The sequence below is a fragment of the Triturus cristatus genome, chromosome 2_1, assembly GCF_964204655.1.
Source record: "Triturus cristatus chromosome 2_1, aTriCri1.1, whole genome shotgun sequence".
Lineage (NCBI taxonomy): Eukaryota > Metazoa > Chordata > Amphibia > Caudata > Salamandridae > Triturus > Triturus cristatus.
This window is the reverse complement of record NC_140581.1, coordinates 238,472,138-238,489,520: the sequence shown is the minus strand read 5'-3', so window position 1 is coordinate 238,489,520 and position 17,383 is coordinate 238,472,138. Positions and strand designations below refer to the sequence as shown.

Sequence of the window (17,383 nt, the reverse complement as noted above, 5' to 3'; positions counted from 1 at the left end):
TTTTATTATTTTCCAGGCAAAATTATGAGAATAAACTTGTATTCATAATTAGGCTGTCTCATAGGGATAAACACTTTTGCCTACACATTGACAATCCGCTTTTGGAGACTCTTCATTATAGTATAAATATACATAGCATGCCACAAGTTACATTTAAACTCTGCACCCATGGTGTATTTTGAATGGCCTTCAAGATATTATTTATTTCCTGGCCCAACTTTATGGGAATCTGACAGCTAAGATACGATATGGGCAATCGGGGGAGTGCACCCCCAGTGTTAAAATTGGATCCGGTATTAGGCAGGGATGCGTCCTTGCACCTCTCCTTTTCTCCCTTTTTATTAATGCAATTGAGTTGGAACTAAGGTCCACAAGTGCAGATGCACCGACTGCTGGTGGCTTGTCCATCCCAATTTTGCTTTATGCGGATGACGCGGTTCTGCTCTCACAAACCCCTTTAGGGTTGCAAAAACTAATGAATAAATTTGCAGATTTTATTAAGGGGAGAAAATTAAAAATTAATAATTCAAAAACTTTTATAATGCCCTGTGGGAAGAAAATTAAGAATTTAAGGCCCTTTACAGTAATGGACCAAATTATAACAGTGGTGGACAAATTTTGTTATTTGGGTATCACTTTTGATAGTGGGGGGATGTGGACCTCCGAAATGATAAATGTAAGAGCCAAAATGGCCAGGTGTTCTTTTGGCTTATTTAGGTTTGCATCCAAGCTAGGCTCAAGACGGATATTAGACATGTTGTATTTATATCGACATAAATGTGTTGCTCTGGCACTATATGGTTCAGGAGTGTGGGGCCATTGTAATAACAACATGCTCCAGGTAGAGGAGAACAAATTTATCAAAAAACTCCTTTGTTTGCCATCTTCCTCCTCAACAAAGTTGATCCATCTAGAGTCTGGTCTAGAACATCTATCTGACCTGATCAGACTAAGACCTCTGTTAGTATGGAGATCTATTTGGTCGAAGGAACAGACTGGTTTTACAAGAAAGATAATCTCTGATTGTCTTCACTTGGATAAATGTTCCCGTATCCCATGGCTTAACTATATTATTCGAACATTTGATGTTCTTTTTAATTTTAGGGTTTGTGATAACCCTTCCTGTGTTTTAGATATCACGAAGACCGAGATTAAACATGAATTTTTGAGGGTTAGCATGATGAAGCGTAATGCAGCTACTGTCCAGTTCTCCTCACATGTCTTTTATGACAAATATAATAAGGAAGAAATGGGGCCCCCAGGATACCTTAAACTGGTTACTATTCGTTCTCACCAATTTGTGTTGACAAGACTCCGGATGGGGACTGTTCATTTGCTTGTTGCGTATCCTGTAATGAAGACTTATACTACCGCCCCTTGTCCGTGTGACGGGACTACTAAACAAAGTACGGAGCATTTTTTATTGTTGTGCCCTCTTTATCTCCATCTTCGAAAAATATACCTGAAACCACTTTTTAAAAAATACAATGTATTCAATATTGTTTCAGCCATGGGGCTTTTATTTGGACTTAATTCACAGGACATCTGCTATTTTACTGCTGTATATATTTTAAAATCGATATGTTTGAGGAAAAGCACCATTTTCATGACATATGATTAATCTAAAATTTGCTGAATCCTCATGTTTTTATACTTATGTATGTATGTACTTTTATGATCATTAATTTATGATCGAATAAAGTTTTTTGAATTGAATTGAATGGCCTTGTGTAAAGTTCAGTAGCCAAATATAACTTCTGTTTGTAGGGAAAGAGCCACACAGTGTGATACAAATAGACAATATCGCAGTGCATGATCTTAAAGCTTGCTGGCAGAACTGGCAGTATGGTCTACCACCCAGCTATTGCTCTCTCAAAATATTCCTTTGCACTAGTTCGTAATTATAGTTTGCTCTGAAAATAGATCCATTTTATTGCAACTTGAAATAGTGTTATTGTTTAAAGTACTGTATCAGTCCTAAACCACGTTGTTTATTTCTTTAATCCACGGTTTAATCTCAAATTGTTTTCTCTTTGTATTTTGATATACATTGTCTTTTCTACTTTGACATGTTGATCCTTTCACAGATCGTCAGTGGGATAATTCATCATATCCAGAGTCCTAAACGACTTAAACGTTTATTTTTATTCTCATATGCAGCTATTGCTCCTCATTATATAGGTAAGAACTTTTTTTGTAGTTTGATTCTTCCTGCAGAGCTTCTATAACCCCTGTTTTGTATGTGATACTGGGTAAAAAAGAGTTTATATGTTTAGAAATTAGGTTGTTTATCACTTGGTGGTTCTCCTACAAGTACCAGACAACACAAAGTCCCAATTAAGTTTTATTCCAGTACATGATATTCCCTTTCAGCTGTTGACTGCCTAAACTTTGTTTTTGCTGGATAATCTCTTCTATTAATGGGTACTTTGAAAGTGTCATAGACTGTAAAGAAAGGGCAGAAATTCCAGAGTCTCGCTAGAAAGTTTGGGGAGACCCTCACCCACTAGTTTCAGCCAGTGGCGTATATCATCTTCACTGGTGTGTCATAGTGGTTAGCTTCATTTTCGGTTCACCTACCTGGACATGAGGATGGCCCAGATAGGTAACACCTCCACCAGAAGGTAGAGTAACTGGATGTAGAATTAGGTGGGATCTGTGAAGTGGCGATTAAAATTACCTCCTACTCTGAAATAAAAACTTTAAACGTGTGTTGGGGGTAGGGGCAAGGTTAAAAACAAAGGAGATGTGTGTGGTGTATATCACTGATCCTTCACATCTTACAACTGTGATCTACATGTTTCAGCCATTCTTGCCCTACTAGGTCTACTGGCTTTCGTCAGGATCTTTTTAGACCAAATCCATTTAGAGAATTGGATGGCACATGCCTGATATCTAATAAAGATATCACAGTAAGCACATTCACTCTCAAATCTTCAAAGATATTTCTTGATGCCCATATTCTGAGACAGAAGAAAAGAACAAAACATGCACCTCATGAACCAATAAAAGCGATAATCACCATTATTGACAAACTGTCTCCAAAAACTTTCAACAATGAAGATACCATTATAGTAGGGTGGGGTTTATGTTGTTCTCAGTACTATCTGTTGATCTTAGTACTTCCAGGGAAAGGTATTCTAAAAACGTAATTGTGTCTGAGTGAGCGATGTTGCTCCATTACATATTGACCTGATGGAGGTATTGACCAAATAGACAGCACAATGTCCCTTCCAAAAATGTCGGTATTTATGTTCCGGAGGCCTTATACACACTTGATATATGGGCTGAGTGGGGCCTTTTGAATGTAAAAATAAATGTAAAAATGTGACAGGTGGGTGGTGGTGGGTCCCAGATATTGTGCCCAGTGTTTCTTATTGCATTTTCCCCATCTTGCAAACAGCCGTGTAAGGCGCAGCGCATGCTTTGTGAAGTTGCTTCAAGCCAATATATGCCACCCTTCGGAAGTGTGAGCGACGTCATTTAGGAAGGTGCTTAAAACTTGGCATTTTAACCAATAAGCTTCTCAGTCTTTCTTACTGAGTTGGCGCCTAGACATCCTAGGGTAATAGTCGCCCTTTATAAATTTCATTTTCATTTCATTTCATTATTAAATGGCAGGAATAACGGACTAAGTGTCTATAGCAGTAACGTTGTAATCTGCCCATGGCCCATCATTCGAGGCATTGTAAATAACATATGGTTAAATAAATCTTTGCACTGGGTGATTTGGTAGTCTATGCTGTACTAAGGCTGGTTATTGTCTTCATGTATATATTAGGAGTAGGATTCAATCATAAAGGGCCAACTGATTAGCTGGGAAGAGCTAAATTACCAAGTTATACATGTAGGTGCTCAAATGTGCACAGTGTCTCATAAGATGCAGGTTGAAGCGGACAGTCTTATTGTCACACACTGCAATGTTAAAAACATGTGTCAAACATTTCTGGTAGAAATAACCGCCACCCTTTCCCACCCCCCTTTTCCTGGGACCCGTACTTACTTTAATTGAAGTCTGTGCCTGTGTCTACTCCTAGTGCATCCTCCATATCCTGGATGTTGCTGCTTAGTGAGCACTGTAGAATTTGAAGTGCTGTCCACTGGGGACACTGACCCGGACCTGTCTCGGAACCTGTCAAACATTCCCTCTAGACAATACCACATCGTACCACAAAGCCCTACATCGAGCCTTAGCCTTTCACGGAGTGGACTCATACAAGGTCCAAGAAGGTGAAGATTTGCTGGTGGAAACTCTCTCCTGCACACAGGCTCCCTCCAATTTTACCCATGTTCAAGTGCATTCTGTAGTCTGCTCCTGAAACATTCAAGGAGCCGTCAAAACCAGGGTGTGAGAAAGTGGCTCTGTATATACTGTTCCCAAATCAGTACAGGGTGTACAGAGTCCACAGTCCCCAGAGGTTTGGCAGAGGCTAAAGTTAGATATAACCTTACTCTCTAAAGTGGTAGCTTGGTCAAGCAGTAAGGCAGTATCAGAGGACAGTGTAAAGCATTTGTTGCACACACTCAGGTACCCAGGGCATTGGTGTACCCAAGGCCTGCCAAGGGCTGCAGCATGTATTATGCCACCCCAGGCTTGGCCTAACAATTTGACACAACTGGCTGATCACTCAGCTGGGGTAAGTTGGTGTAATCACCTCTTACTTAGGTGTAGTATACCTATAACTAACCTTAAATGGGACACCTGGTAACCTATAAGTCACTCCTATGGCAGGCCTTAACAATCCTGAAGGCAGAGTGCTTGGTTCCATGTGAGATGGTGCTCTGGCATGAGCTGAGCCTGTCTGCAGTGGTCGGAACAACTTCCTTCTACTGTTTCCAGATATCGTCATACCATATACTCTTAAGTGCATTATGAACCTCGCGGTTAAATGCTATCTTTGGTTTGGCTTTATCAAAACATGTCGAGTAAGGTGTCATACGAATTGGAATACTAACCCCTCGCCAATTCTGGCGACGGGGTTAGCATTCCACCCTTCTAGAGGGACACGACATGTACAGTACCTGAAACCCGGGTAAAATCAGACATAGCCTCAGCTCCACAAAATGGATGCTGCCACCACAGACACAAGTCTGCCCTCCTGCTGCTGGGAGTCCTTCCAGCTTGGGAGGTGTGGACAAAGGGTTTCCTGCCAGGGGAGGTGCGTGCACCACCCCAGACAGGATTTTGGGTATTGGTCAGGTAGGGCTTGAAAGAAACCAGACATGCCTGTGGCTCACAAGGAGCCTCGGTGCATATGCCAGTTCAAACCGGTCCTGGGGCACACCAGTCCCGGGCCTGGGGCGAGCTGGACAAAGGATTGGGGGTGTAACCACCCCCCCTTCCTGGTCCCACCCATAGGGAGGGACCTAGCAGGTAGTCCGGCCCCTAGAATCCGCTTAAAGGTAGGAGCTGTGTCCTAAGACTTCAGACATCCTGGAATCAACTTAACACTAAGAAGAAGACGGGAACTTCGACGCTCTGCTGCACAGAGGACTGAAGCCAATCTCCCCTGTGGTCAGGGAGTGACCACCTTGCTAACGCAAGCGCCATCCAGCGAATCAACGTCTGCTTTGCCGCCGCCTCCCGCCGGAGCCCGAGCCCAGAGACTGACAAGACCTGGACCTCCAGACCTCTCACCGCCCGATCCACAGTCCCTGCAAAGAGGAGACCCGTGGAGGCACCGAGACACGTGGAGCCAGCCATCTTGAAACGACTACGACAAGCTGACCAGTGCAACAACCGAGGCTCCCTCCAAGTTGTGCTTTGGGTCCTGAGAAGCCCAACCCTCGAGCAGCATCTGTACCAAAGGTGAGCCCTCCAGCATCTCCACGATCTGCGTGGGGCCCTTCTGCATTTTGCCACTCGACGCGCCTAACCGGTTGCTGGCCCGCTGGCTAGTGGCCATCTTGGCGACGAAATCTACGACAAACACCGCTGGTCTGGTTGCTCCAGACTGGCCCTTGCTCCCCTCCAAAGGAGCAGTTCCTCTGACCTTGCTGGTCAGAGCCATCAGCTTATCTCCTTCCCTACAACAATTGCTTTTGCCAAGGCTTGTTTGCTTTGATCAAGTCGCCGACACCGCCGACAGCGAGAGCCTGCGTGGGACAGCTCGTGACTCGACTCCTGGACGTCGTCGACCTTCAGGGACCACGTGGCTGTAGAGTCAAGCTACACCTTCCTTCCTGTTTGCACCCGACATCGCCTGGTACCCACCTGGTGCCACGCTGGTCACTGGCTAGTGACTGTGAACACTGTCCCCTCTGCTTACAGGTCTTCAACATCTCCGATCCACTCTTGGATCCCCTGCATCTCTTCCCGACCGACCGCCTGCAGCACTTTTGTCTACAGGCCCCACGGAACCGATAGAAGAAACCCGACGCACTTCGAGGCCTATGCACCCGCTTCCTGTGGGTGAGGTAAAGCTGGCACTCCTGTGCCCAAGTGTAGTATTACATCTCTAGTGCCTGTGTTCCAAATCTTAAGTTCCTAGGTCATCCGGAAGATTCCTTTTGCAGTAACTTTGTACTTTTTACGCACCCATTGAAACCTATGGGAGCACGCGTGTGACTATTTGCTCTGCACACGCCACCCGTGGACCTCCTGGTCACTAACTGACGTTAGCTCCTTGTAGGCCCAGCGATTCTAGAGGCCCTAGGCCTTTTCCCTTTTCTGTTCGTGGTACTTATACCACTATTTTAGTATATGGTTCGAGTGGCCACCAGGGCCTATCCATATAAAGTGCAACTTCTGTGTATTCTGTGATAATCTTGTTTGACGATTTGTGCTCCTGTGCTCATAAAGAGACTAGGGGTTACTTTGAGAAATAAATACATATATATTTAGAATATATATCTGTGTGGTGTCCTTTCATTGGTATAAAAGGGGGTTACTATTGGTAAAACAGCTTGCTTAACACGCTTCACGAGTTTAGCCTCAAAGACTGCTTAGCCTACGCTACCACTAGGGCAGCTAGTCCAAAAAGGTTGACTTACAACCACACCATAAGGGTTGCTTGGCATGGTACAAGGTGGTCACTAGAACTAGTGAACAGCATATACCAGGCCAACTTCTCACATTGGTGAGCAGCGGTTGGATTTGAGCTTGCTGTGTTTTACCATTGTAATCTCTTGGTTACCAATTGAAAGATCACATAGGTACCTGTAGGTACATATAAAACAAGATTAGATATACTTAAGTTCTACTGAGCTTAGTTGTTGTAGAGCAAAGGGAGTAGCACACCCTGACTACAACTACTAGATAGGTTTAGTAGGTAAACCCAAGTGTAGGTAGATTGCAACACATCCACCCACACTTAAGAGCAATGGCTGGGGCAGAGGGGTCCACTGTACCCATCTCTGTTGAGAGTGACCCCCCGAGGGCACCATCCATCTTTGCTACCCTTAATCAGAATGAGCTCAGGCAGTTGGCAACTCTTAGAGGCCTTAAACAGCCCAAGAACCCTACCTCTGCTGTGCTCAGAGCACTCTTGCAAGATGATGAGAATCAAAGAGAGCTCAAGAGAGCTTCCCAGTTAGCCCCCTTAGGGACAGGAACAGGAGGCCCCCCTTCTAAAGATGCCACTGAGGTACCCCTTTCCAATAGCCATCCCTTAGATGAAAACCATACTACAGAGGAGGAAAGTGAGGGGGATACAGACAGTGGTGAGGATGAAGGGAGAACTAGCCCAGTGCCAAGTGTTATACTTGGCCCAGCTAAACCAAGGCTATTGGGGACTGACAGTGGGTTCACCCCACTGGATCTCCCCAGTGGACTTAACACAGGGCTTGGAAGGCAAAGGAATCGCTCAGGTGACTCCAATGCTTCCCATGGCTCTAGAGGCTCTCAAGGTCACTCCAGGAGAAGGATGACCACCCCTCAGAGGAGGGAACATGAGGCCAAGATGCAAGAAGCCCAGCTGAGGATCAGGAAGCAGAAGCTAGAAGTAGCCCTGATGGAAGAGAAACTGAGCAAGGCTAGACAGCATAAAGAGAGTGGGTCTATACCCACTGGTGGCAGCATTGTCCCGAAGGACAAAGATAGGATTTTCGATAATAGAAACCTGTCTAAGGTTGTGCCCCCCTACAAAAGTGGGGATGACATCCACAAGTGGATAACTGCTCTTGAGAGAGCCTGCAAAGTACAGCAGGTTCCTGAAGACCAGTGGGCAGCAATCCTCTGGCTCTCCTTTGAGGGAAGAGGCAGAGACAGACTCCTCACTGTTAGAGAAGAGGATGTCAGAAACTACAGAGTCCTGAAGAGTGTTCTAGTTGATGGGTTAGGCTTAACCACTGAACAGTACAGGTTAATGTTCAGAGACACCCAGAAGACACAGACTCAGGACTGGTCTGAATACATTGAATGTGCCACTAAGGCTTTGGAGGGTTGGTTGCTGGGAAGTAAGGTATCTGATTTTACAGGATTGTATAATTTGATGATGAGAGAACAGATTTTAAATAACTGTCAAAACCAGCAACTGCATCAACACTTGGTTGACTCTGATCTGACCTCTCCCCAAGAATTGGGAAAGAAGGCAGACAAATGGGTCAGAACCAGGGTTAAGCAAAAGAACCAGAACCAGGGCCAAGGGGGTGATCAGAAGAAAACAGACCAAAAGGGTGGAGATCAGAAATCTAAAGACCAGAAGTCTTCAACAGGGCCCCAAACTACTGCTAAGGAGGGTGGGTCCCAACAACAGTCCAAAAAGAAGAAAGAAGGTCAAAAGAAACCCTGGTGCAATCATTGTAAAAATACAACTCACTGGACTAGTGATTGCAAAAAGGGTGGAGCCCCCAACACTGTTGCCCCTAAGGCACCTGCGCCCAGTACTACTGTTAGCAGTGTTGGTCCCCAGACAAAGGGTGTAGTGGGAATCACTATGGGAACTGAAGGAGATTCTGACTTAGACAGAACCCTGACACAGGCAGTCTTGATCTGTGATGGGGACATTGATTTGTCCCTGACTGTGAGCCCCAGTAACCTGGGCAAGTACAGACAGACTCCTTTAATTAATGACAAAGTGGCTCAAGCCTACAGGGACACATGTGCCAGTGTCACTATGGTGACACCAGGCTTTGTGGACCCTGGACAGTACATACCAGGTGAGAACTACCTGGTGACCAATGCCAGCAATGCCACTACTTCACATAGTGTGGCAGTTGTTAACTTCTCATGGGGAGGGGTAACTGGCCTCAAAAGGGTTGTGGTTAGTGCAGACCTCCCAGTATAATGTTTGTTGGGCAATGACCTAGAGAGTTCTCTATGGTCAGAAGTGGAGTACAGGACTCATGCAGAGATGTTAGGTATATCATCACATGTCCTTGGTCACAGGCCAAAAAGTGCCTCACTGAACCACAGGTCTTGGATCCTGGAACAATGGACCAAGCACCTACCAAGAAGAAGAACAGGAGGGTCAAGGCTGTGCCTTCCCCCCTGCCTCAGAGTGATGATCAGCCTTCCCAGGAAGCTGATCTAGAGGACCCTGAAGGAACTGTCCCTGAAGAGCTTGAACCTGACCAGGTTGAGTTTCTGGGGACAGGGGGACCTTCAAGGGCTGACTTGAGGCAGGCTCAGTTATCCTGTCCCTCTCTTGAACCCCTCAGACAGCTGGCTGCTGCTGAGGCTGCTGGGAATGCTCAAGGTACCCATAAAGTGTATTGGGATGAAGGGCTCCTTTATTCAGAGGCTAGAGACCCCAAGCCTGGTGCAACCAGGAGGTTGGTTATACCTCTGCAATTTAGGGGCTTCCTTCTTACCTTGGCCCATGATATTCCTTTAGCAGGACACCTAGGCCAGAACAAGACCTGGGACAGACTTGTCCCTCACTTTCACTGGCCTCATATGAATGAAGATACAAAGGAGTTTTGTCGCTCCTGTGTTACCTGCCAAGCCAGTGGCAAATCAGGTGGCACAACACAGGCCCCCCTGATACCACTACCTGTGGTGGGGGTTCCCTTTGAAAGAGTGGGAATAGACATAGTGGGTCCCATGGATCCTCCCACTGCATCTGGGCACAGATTTATACTGGTGGTAGTGGATCATGCCACCAGGTATCCAGAGGCAATTCCCCTTAGGACCACTACAGCACCTGTTGTGGCCAGGGCCCTGCTGGGAGTATTCTCCAGAGTGGGGTTTCCTAAGGAGGTAGTATCTGACAGAGGTACCAACTTTATGTCAGGATACTTAACAGCTATGTGGAAGGAATGTGGTGTCAACTACAAGTTCACCACCCCTTATCACCCACAATGCAATGGGCTTGTTGAGAGATTCAACAAGACCCTAAAGGGTATGATCAAAGGATTACCTGAAAAGCTCAGGCGAAGATGGGACATCCTTCTACCCTGCCTTCTGTTTGCTTACAGAGAGGTCCCACAAAAAGGAGTTGGCTACAGCCCCTTTGAATTGTTGTTTGGGCACCCTGTGAGAGGCCCACTGTGTTTGGTGAAGGAAGGCTGGGAGTTACCTCTCAAAAAGCCTAAGCTAGACATAGTGGACTATGTACTTGGTCTCCGCTCCAGGATGGCTGAGTATATGGAGAAGGCATCCAAAAACCTTGAGGCAAGCCAGGCCTTACAGAAAGCTTGGCATGACCAAAAGGCTGTCTTGGTTGAGTTTCAGCCAGGACAGAAGGTATGGGTGTTGGAGCCAGTGGCCCCAGCAGCACTCCAAGACAAATGGTCTGGACCCCATACAATCCTGGAAAAGAAGGGAGAGGTCACCTACTTGGTCGACCTAGGAACTCCCAGGAGTCCCCACAGGGTACTCCATGTTAACAGGCTTAAAGCATATGTTGACAGGGCAGACATGGGCTTGCTCATGGCTACAGATGAGGGACAGGAGGAAGAGAGTGACCCTCTCCCAGACCTGTTGTCTCAGAACCCTGAAGATGGCTCAGTTGAAGGAGTGACCCTTGGAGGCAACCTCACTGCCCATCAGCAGACTGAATGTAGACAGGTTCTACAATCATTTTCACATATGTTTTCCTTGATACCTAGTCAAACTGACTGGTGTACCCATGTGGTGGACACTGGTGACAGTCTGCCTGTAAAGAACAAACTTTACAGACAACCTGACCACGTCAGGGACTGTATAAAGGCTGAGGTACATAAAATGCTGGAATTAGGTGTCATTGAACCCTCAGAGAGCCCCTGGGCTAGCCCAGTGGTTCTGGTCCCCAAACCTCACACCAAAGATGGCAAGAGAGAGATGAGGTTCTGTGTGGATTACAGAGGACTCAATGCTGTCACCAGGACAGATGCACACCCTATTCCAAGGGCAGATGAGCTCATAGACAAACTAGCTTCTGCAAAGTTTTTGAGCACATTTGACTTAACAGCTGGCTATTGGCAAATCAGATTAGCTGAGGAGTCTAAGGCCAAAACAGCATTCTCAACCCCAGGTGGGCACTACCAGTTTGTGGTGATGCCCTTTGGTCTGAAGAATGCACCTGCCACCTTCCAAAGGCTGGTGAACCAAGTCCTTACTGGGTTGGATGACTTTTGCGCAGCATATCTTGATGACATTGCTGTCTTTAGCTCCACCTGGGAGGATCACCTGATCCACCTGAAGAAGGCTCTTGAGGCTCTGCAAAGGGCAGGCCTCACTATCAAGGCTACAAAGTGCCAGATAGGGCAGAGTAAGGTTGTATATTTGGGCCACCTTGTAGGTGGAGGCCAAGTTCAACCACTGGAGAGTAAGATACAATCCATCAAGGACTGGTCCCCTCCAACCACCCAGACTCAAGTTCGAGCTTTCTTTTTTTTTTTTTTTTTTTTTTTTTTTGAAACCGTTTATTGCATCCATAAAAAGGTTACAGGTATGGGCCTACAACCGCACGGCCGGCCGCTAAAGCATCACAAATATAGTACATACAGACAGTAAAGGTCTCTCAGCGGTGTACAGTAGAAACACAGGAGTAATCAACGGTGCAGGCCTCACGGCGTCCTGCCACAGAGTACGGTTTCATTTTAAGGACTAACAACATCAACAAAAAACCACAACCGCAAGGCAACCCGAGATTCAAGATGACAACACTTGCTCCATAGTGGGGGATCCAGACTGGCAGGAAAGATCTGAAGAGGGGGATGGGAGGAGATCAAGGACTGGGGGGCCGCGTGCCCGCGGCCGAGCAAGAGGGTCCAGCTAGGGAGACGGAGCAGGCGAGGCAGCCGGCAGCTGTGGTGGCTCACAAATGCCCCCACGGTAGGCGTTCCAGGGGCCCCAGATCTTCACCCACGCCCCAGGCTTACCCCTCGCCACATACACCACCCTTTCACGGAACATACACCAATCCATGTGCTCTTTCCAGGCCGACACCGCAGGGGGCCTCTGGGATCCCCACAATTGAGCAATATCACGTTTCGCTATCATGTATCCCAGAGTCACCCACCGCGTCTGCGGAACCGAGTAGTCATTCGGTTCCCATACATTCAACAAGCACCTCCTCGCTTCGGGCAGCAGCGCTACACGCGTGACCACACGCAGGACCTCATGCACACCACGCCAGAATCGCTCCACCTTCGGGCACTCCCACAGTATATGCATAAAAGTCGCCAACGCACCACAGCCACGCTTACACAGTCCGTCCATGGCAAAACCCATACGTAGAAGCCTCGGCCCCGTCACGTAGACCCGGTGAAGAATCTTGAGCTGGACGAAACGAAGGCGAGCCGGGATGGCCACCTCTTTCGGAGAGGCCACCGCGGACATCCAATCCTCGTCGTCCAGCTCCAGCCCGTCGGCCACCCAAGCCTCGCGTAGACTAGTTAACAGGCACGGTCTATCATTAATCAGCTTCTTGTATATGAGGGAGATCGTGCTGTCCGGGACATGGCCATCCAGCACTCTGTCCTCCAGGGGGGAAGACTCCGGAATGGATGCAACATCCGGGAAGACGGAGCCCAGCGCATGGCGGACCTGCAGGTACCGAAAATACTCACTGCCCTGCAGCTGGAACTCCGCCTGCAGCGTCTCAAAAGTTTTGAATCCCCCCCTCGTCCAGAGATCCCCCACTGTGCTGATTCCGATCGTGTCCCACTTCTCGAAGCCCTTCGATGTCCACAGGGAGCCCAGTCTCTCAGAGGCATACAGTGGCGACGCCCGGGTCAAACGGTCCTTCCACCCCATAGCTGCATTAGCCGCGTGCCAAACCCGCACCATTACACGCGTCGGTCCCGTCAGACGGGAGTCAGGCGCGCCAGAGTACAGCGCTCGATTGTAATCGCCACCGGGCAGGAGCATCTTGTCCATCTCGAATGCCGGGTTCAGGGCGGGCCCGTAAAGGCCATGATTAATTGCAGCTAGCTGGGAGGCCCAGTAATACCGTTTAATGTCCGGGAGGGCGACCCCTCCATCGTACCACGGGAGCGTCAGTTTAGCCAGAGCAATACGCGGCCTCCCGTCCCAGAACAGGCGCCGCTGAAGGCCCTCCACCTCACGAAAGTAGCGTGCCGGGACCATATCCATAGTGTTCTGGAGGGCGTAGAGGAAGCGCGGCAAGGACATCATTTTAAACAAGGCCGCTCGACCGAGCGGCGAGAGCGGGAGACGCCGCCAGCGCACCACATCCTCCTTCAAACGCTGGAGAGGGGGCAGCAGATTCCGCTCATAGCGGGCCTCCGGGTCAAGAGTGATATATATACCCAAGTACCGGAAACCCTGGGAGGCAATCTGGATCGGGCAGTCCCGCGGCAGGACCGGAGCCTCCCCGGAAAGCACGTAGACGCAGGATTTCGCCCAGTTAATGACTAGGCCTGAGTTGCGACCGAAGGAGCGCAAAACATCAACTAGGACGATCAGGGACTTGCGCGGGGAGGCGAGATACAAAAGGATATCGTCCGCGTAGAGGGACACGCGGTCCTCGTGCTCGGGGGTCCAGCGGAGACCACGGATGGAAGGGTGCCACCGCAGCCACTCCGCCAGGGGCTCCAGGGCCAGGGCGAACAGAAGAGGCGACAGGGGACAACCCTGTCGCGTGCCCCGCCCCAGCGCGAACGGGGTCGACACACGCCCGTTCACCACCACCTGCGCCATCGGGCCCGAATACAGTAATTTGACCCAGCTGATGAAACCCGGGCCGAACCCAAACTTCGCGAGCATCGCCCAGAGATATGGCCATTCGAGCGTATCAAACGCCATGGTGGCGTCCAAGGACGCCAAGATGGCTGGCTCCCGCACAAATGGGACACGCGCAAGCACGCCGTGCAAGCGCCGTAGATTAAGAGCCGTGTTGCGGTGTGGGATAAAGCCCGATTGGTCTTGATGGACCAAATCGCCCACCACGCCAACCAACCGGTTAGCCAACACCTTGGCGAGGATTTTGGGCTCCGCGTTCAAAAGCGAAATCGGCCGATAGGATGTGACCCGTTCACGGGGCTTCCCCTCCTTGTGGATTACCACAATTGTGGCCAGACGCTGGTCCGGCGGGAGGGAGCCCTGCGAGTGGGCCGCGAGGAACATCGCACGCAGGTGGGGTGCCAGCACATCCGGGCGTAACTTATATAGCTCAATGGGAATGCCATTGGGGCCCATGGCCTTGCCGGATGAAATCGAGCGAATAGCCGAGGCAATTTCGTCCGAGGTGGGAGGGACGTCCAGCGAATCTCTGTCTTCCGCCGTAAGGGAGGGGAGTGCAATATCCCGAAGCAGGGCACGGGAGTCCGCCTCCGAACAGGAAGAAGCAGGGGAGTAGACTCCGCGGAAATAATCCGCGAAACAGGAGACAATGGCTTCCGGCTCCGTGGCACACGCACCATCCACACTCTCAATCAAAGGCACCACTCGGCTCGCTCTCTCTCTCTTATCCAACCACGCAATCAATTTACCGGCCTTATCACCCACATCATACAAGCGCCCCTGCTGCTCTCTACCAAGGCCCCTGGCCGCCTCCGTGACGAGGGCCCGGTAGGCCGCCTGCTTTAACTGCAGAACATGTAACTTGGCGTCTGTTACCCCGTTCCCCAGGTCACCCTCCAATTCCGCAATCTCGGCCTCCACCCGGGTCACCTCCTCCCGCTCACGCCGCCGGGCACTGGCAATAAAGGAGAGGGCCTCCCCTCTAAGAACCACTTTGAAAGCCTCCCATAGGGAGATGGCAGATGGGACCGACCCCACATTCTCCTCAAAATAGCGCTGCAAGGATGTGATCAAGTCGGCACGAATGGTGGGGTCGCGCAGATACCAGGCGTTAATCGGGGCCACCCTGCCATCCCCCCTCGGGAAGACATCGAAATGCAACAACAATGGGGAGTGGTCTGAAATACCCCGTGCCAGATGGCGCACCTCTCCCACCCTCCCCGCATGGGCCGCTGGGACAAGGATGTAATCAAGCCGCGAAAGACTACCATGGGCCCCCGAGTGGAAGGTGTATTGTTGCAATACGGGATGCTTTAGGCGCCAACAATCCACCAGGCCCAGTGTGTCTAAAAGGCCAGGCAGCCACGCCTGTGCCCGGGGGAGGTCCCTAGGGGGATGGCGATCCATAGATCCAGAAACAACCGCATTAAAGTCCCCTCCAACCACCAATAGGCCACTCGGAAGTTCCAGAAGGAGGCGCCCCAGGTCCGCAAATGTAGTGGCCTGTAGCCCAGGCGGGACGTACACCGACACAAAACTGAACACTCTACCCTCCATACGTCCCGCCAGAGCAGTGTAACGTCCCCTCTCATCGTGGTGCACCTCATCAATCTCCAACGGGAGCGAGTTCCTAACCATAATACCCACCCCCCGCGAGCCTGAGGTGAAGCCAGAGTGGGCCGCCAAACGATATCCCCTCCGATTCATTGCATGAAAGGTGTTACCTATAAGGTGCGTCTCTTGCAGAAAGACAACATCTGGGGAAATACGTTTTAAATACTGCAGGACCACACCACGCTTAATCCTATCCCCCAGGCCGTTAACATTCCATGACAACACAGTCAAGTCCCTACCCCCCATCATACGTCGAAACAATCGGTCGTCCCCCACCGAGCAGTCTAAAGACAACAAAACAGTTGCAGGATTGCCTTGCGGTACGAACAAACAACACACCCCCCCCACCCCCCGGTCCCAACAAAACTCCCCCCTCCCTGCACCCCTGCATGAGCCCAGACAGCCCCCCCAAAGTGCAGTGTGCCTGTCGCCCCATAGCTAAATACTAACTAGTCCCCCAGAGGAGGAGGGAAGCCCCCAGCAGACCCCACATGACCTCCATGGGAGGGGAACCTACAGAAGCAGTATGTGGTGAAGGAACAATGTCCCGAGTAAGGCAATACAGTCACCCCTCAATTCTGATCCAGCGGGCCCTCCTCGCCAGCTGCGCTCCCCCCACCCCCCCGGCCCCGATCCCCAGGCAAGGTGTCCAACCAGTCCCCAGCCGCCTCGGGCCGGTCGAAGAAGTGCGTGCGACCATCCACCTCCACCCGCAGCTTAGCCGGGAAGAGCATTGAGTACTTAAGATTTAGGTCCCTTAAACGACGTTTGATGCCAATAAAGCTCTGCCGCTGCTTCTGGACTGCCGGGGTAAAGTCTGGGTAGAAGTTTACGTCCATGTTGTCCAACCTGACCGGTCCCTGTTGCCTGGAGGTCTGGAGGATGGCATCTCGGTCCCGAAAATTAAAGATTCGGGCAATAAGGGGCCGCGGCGGGGCACCGGTCTTAGGGCGGCCCCCGGGGACCCGGTGGGCACGTTCCACCGCAAAAAACTTACTCAGCCCCCGGGGCTGGAGATGGGTCAGGATCAAGTCTTCCACGAAGAGATCCGCCGCCTCCGCCTCACGTCCCTCCGGCACACCAATAATGCGGATATTATTCCTCCGGGCGCGACCCTCGGAATCCTCCAGTCGCCGGTCCATCAGGGCGCTCGCCTGGCCAAGCCGGCGCACCTCCTTCTGGAGGGCCACCACGTCAGTCGTGAGGCTCGTTGTGGTGTGGGTCAGGGAATCGACTCGGTCGTTCGTCTTTGACAAGTCCGCCCTCACAAGGCCCACATCCACCAGGACCGAGTCAATTTTTTGCGACAAGGTATCAAAACGCTGGTCCACTGAGGCCTTCAGTTCAGCGATGGCGCCCATGACGTCCCGGAGGGTTAGATCCACTGGATGGGCAGGTGTCTCCGTCGGTCCCACCGGGGATGACCGCGTTGTCTCCGGAGAACCCTTTTGGAGCGTGTAGCGGTCCATACTATTGGCCTGGTGCGCCGTGCCACGGCGGGTCGTCTTCACCTTCGCCCGGTCGCCATCTTGTTTGGTGGCCATGCTGGCCCTTCCACCGTCGTGCCAAGATCTCCAAACGGGCCGTCACACCAGATCACGGGTGTCAAGGGGGCGACCACAGAGCCGCGGGTCGACCCACCGCCGGCGGGCCAGCTGGGCACCTGGACAAGGCCACACCACCGCACCCCGCTCCGCA

At 50.4% G+C, this 17,383-nt stretch overlaps 1 protein-coding gene across 2 annotated transcripts in view; it reads left to right on the top strand.

Annotated features, from left to right (window-relative positions):
* MTMR12 (myotubularin related protein 12) overlaps positions 1–17,383 on the top strand; it is a 674,853-nt gene that overhangs the window by 352,541 nt on the left and 304,929 nt on the right. For both annotated transcript variants that reach the window (XM_085630615.1, XM_085630625.1), the window contains one exon: positions 2,088–2,181. In XM_085630615.1, the coding sequence (XP_085486741.1) occupies positions 2,088–2,181 (94 nt within the window). The remainder of the gene's footprint in view (positions 1–2,087; positions 2,182–17,383) is intronic.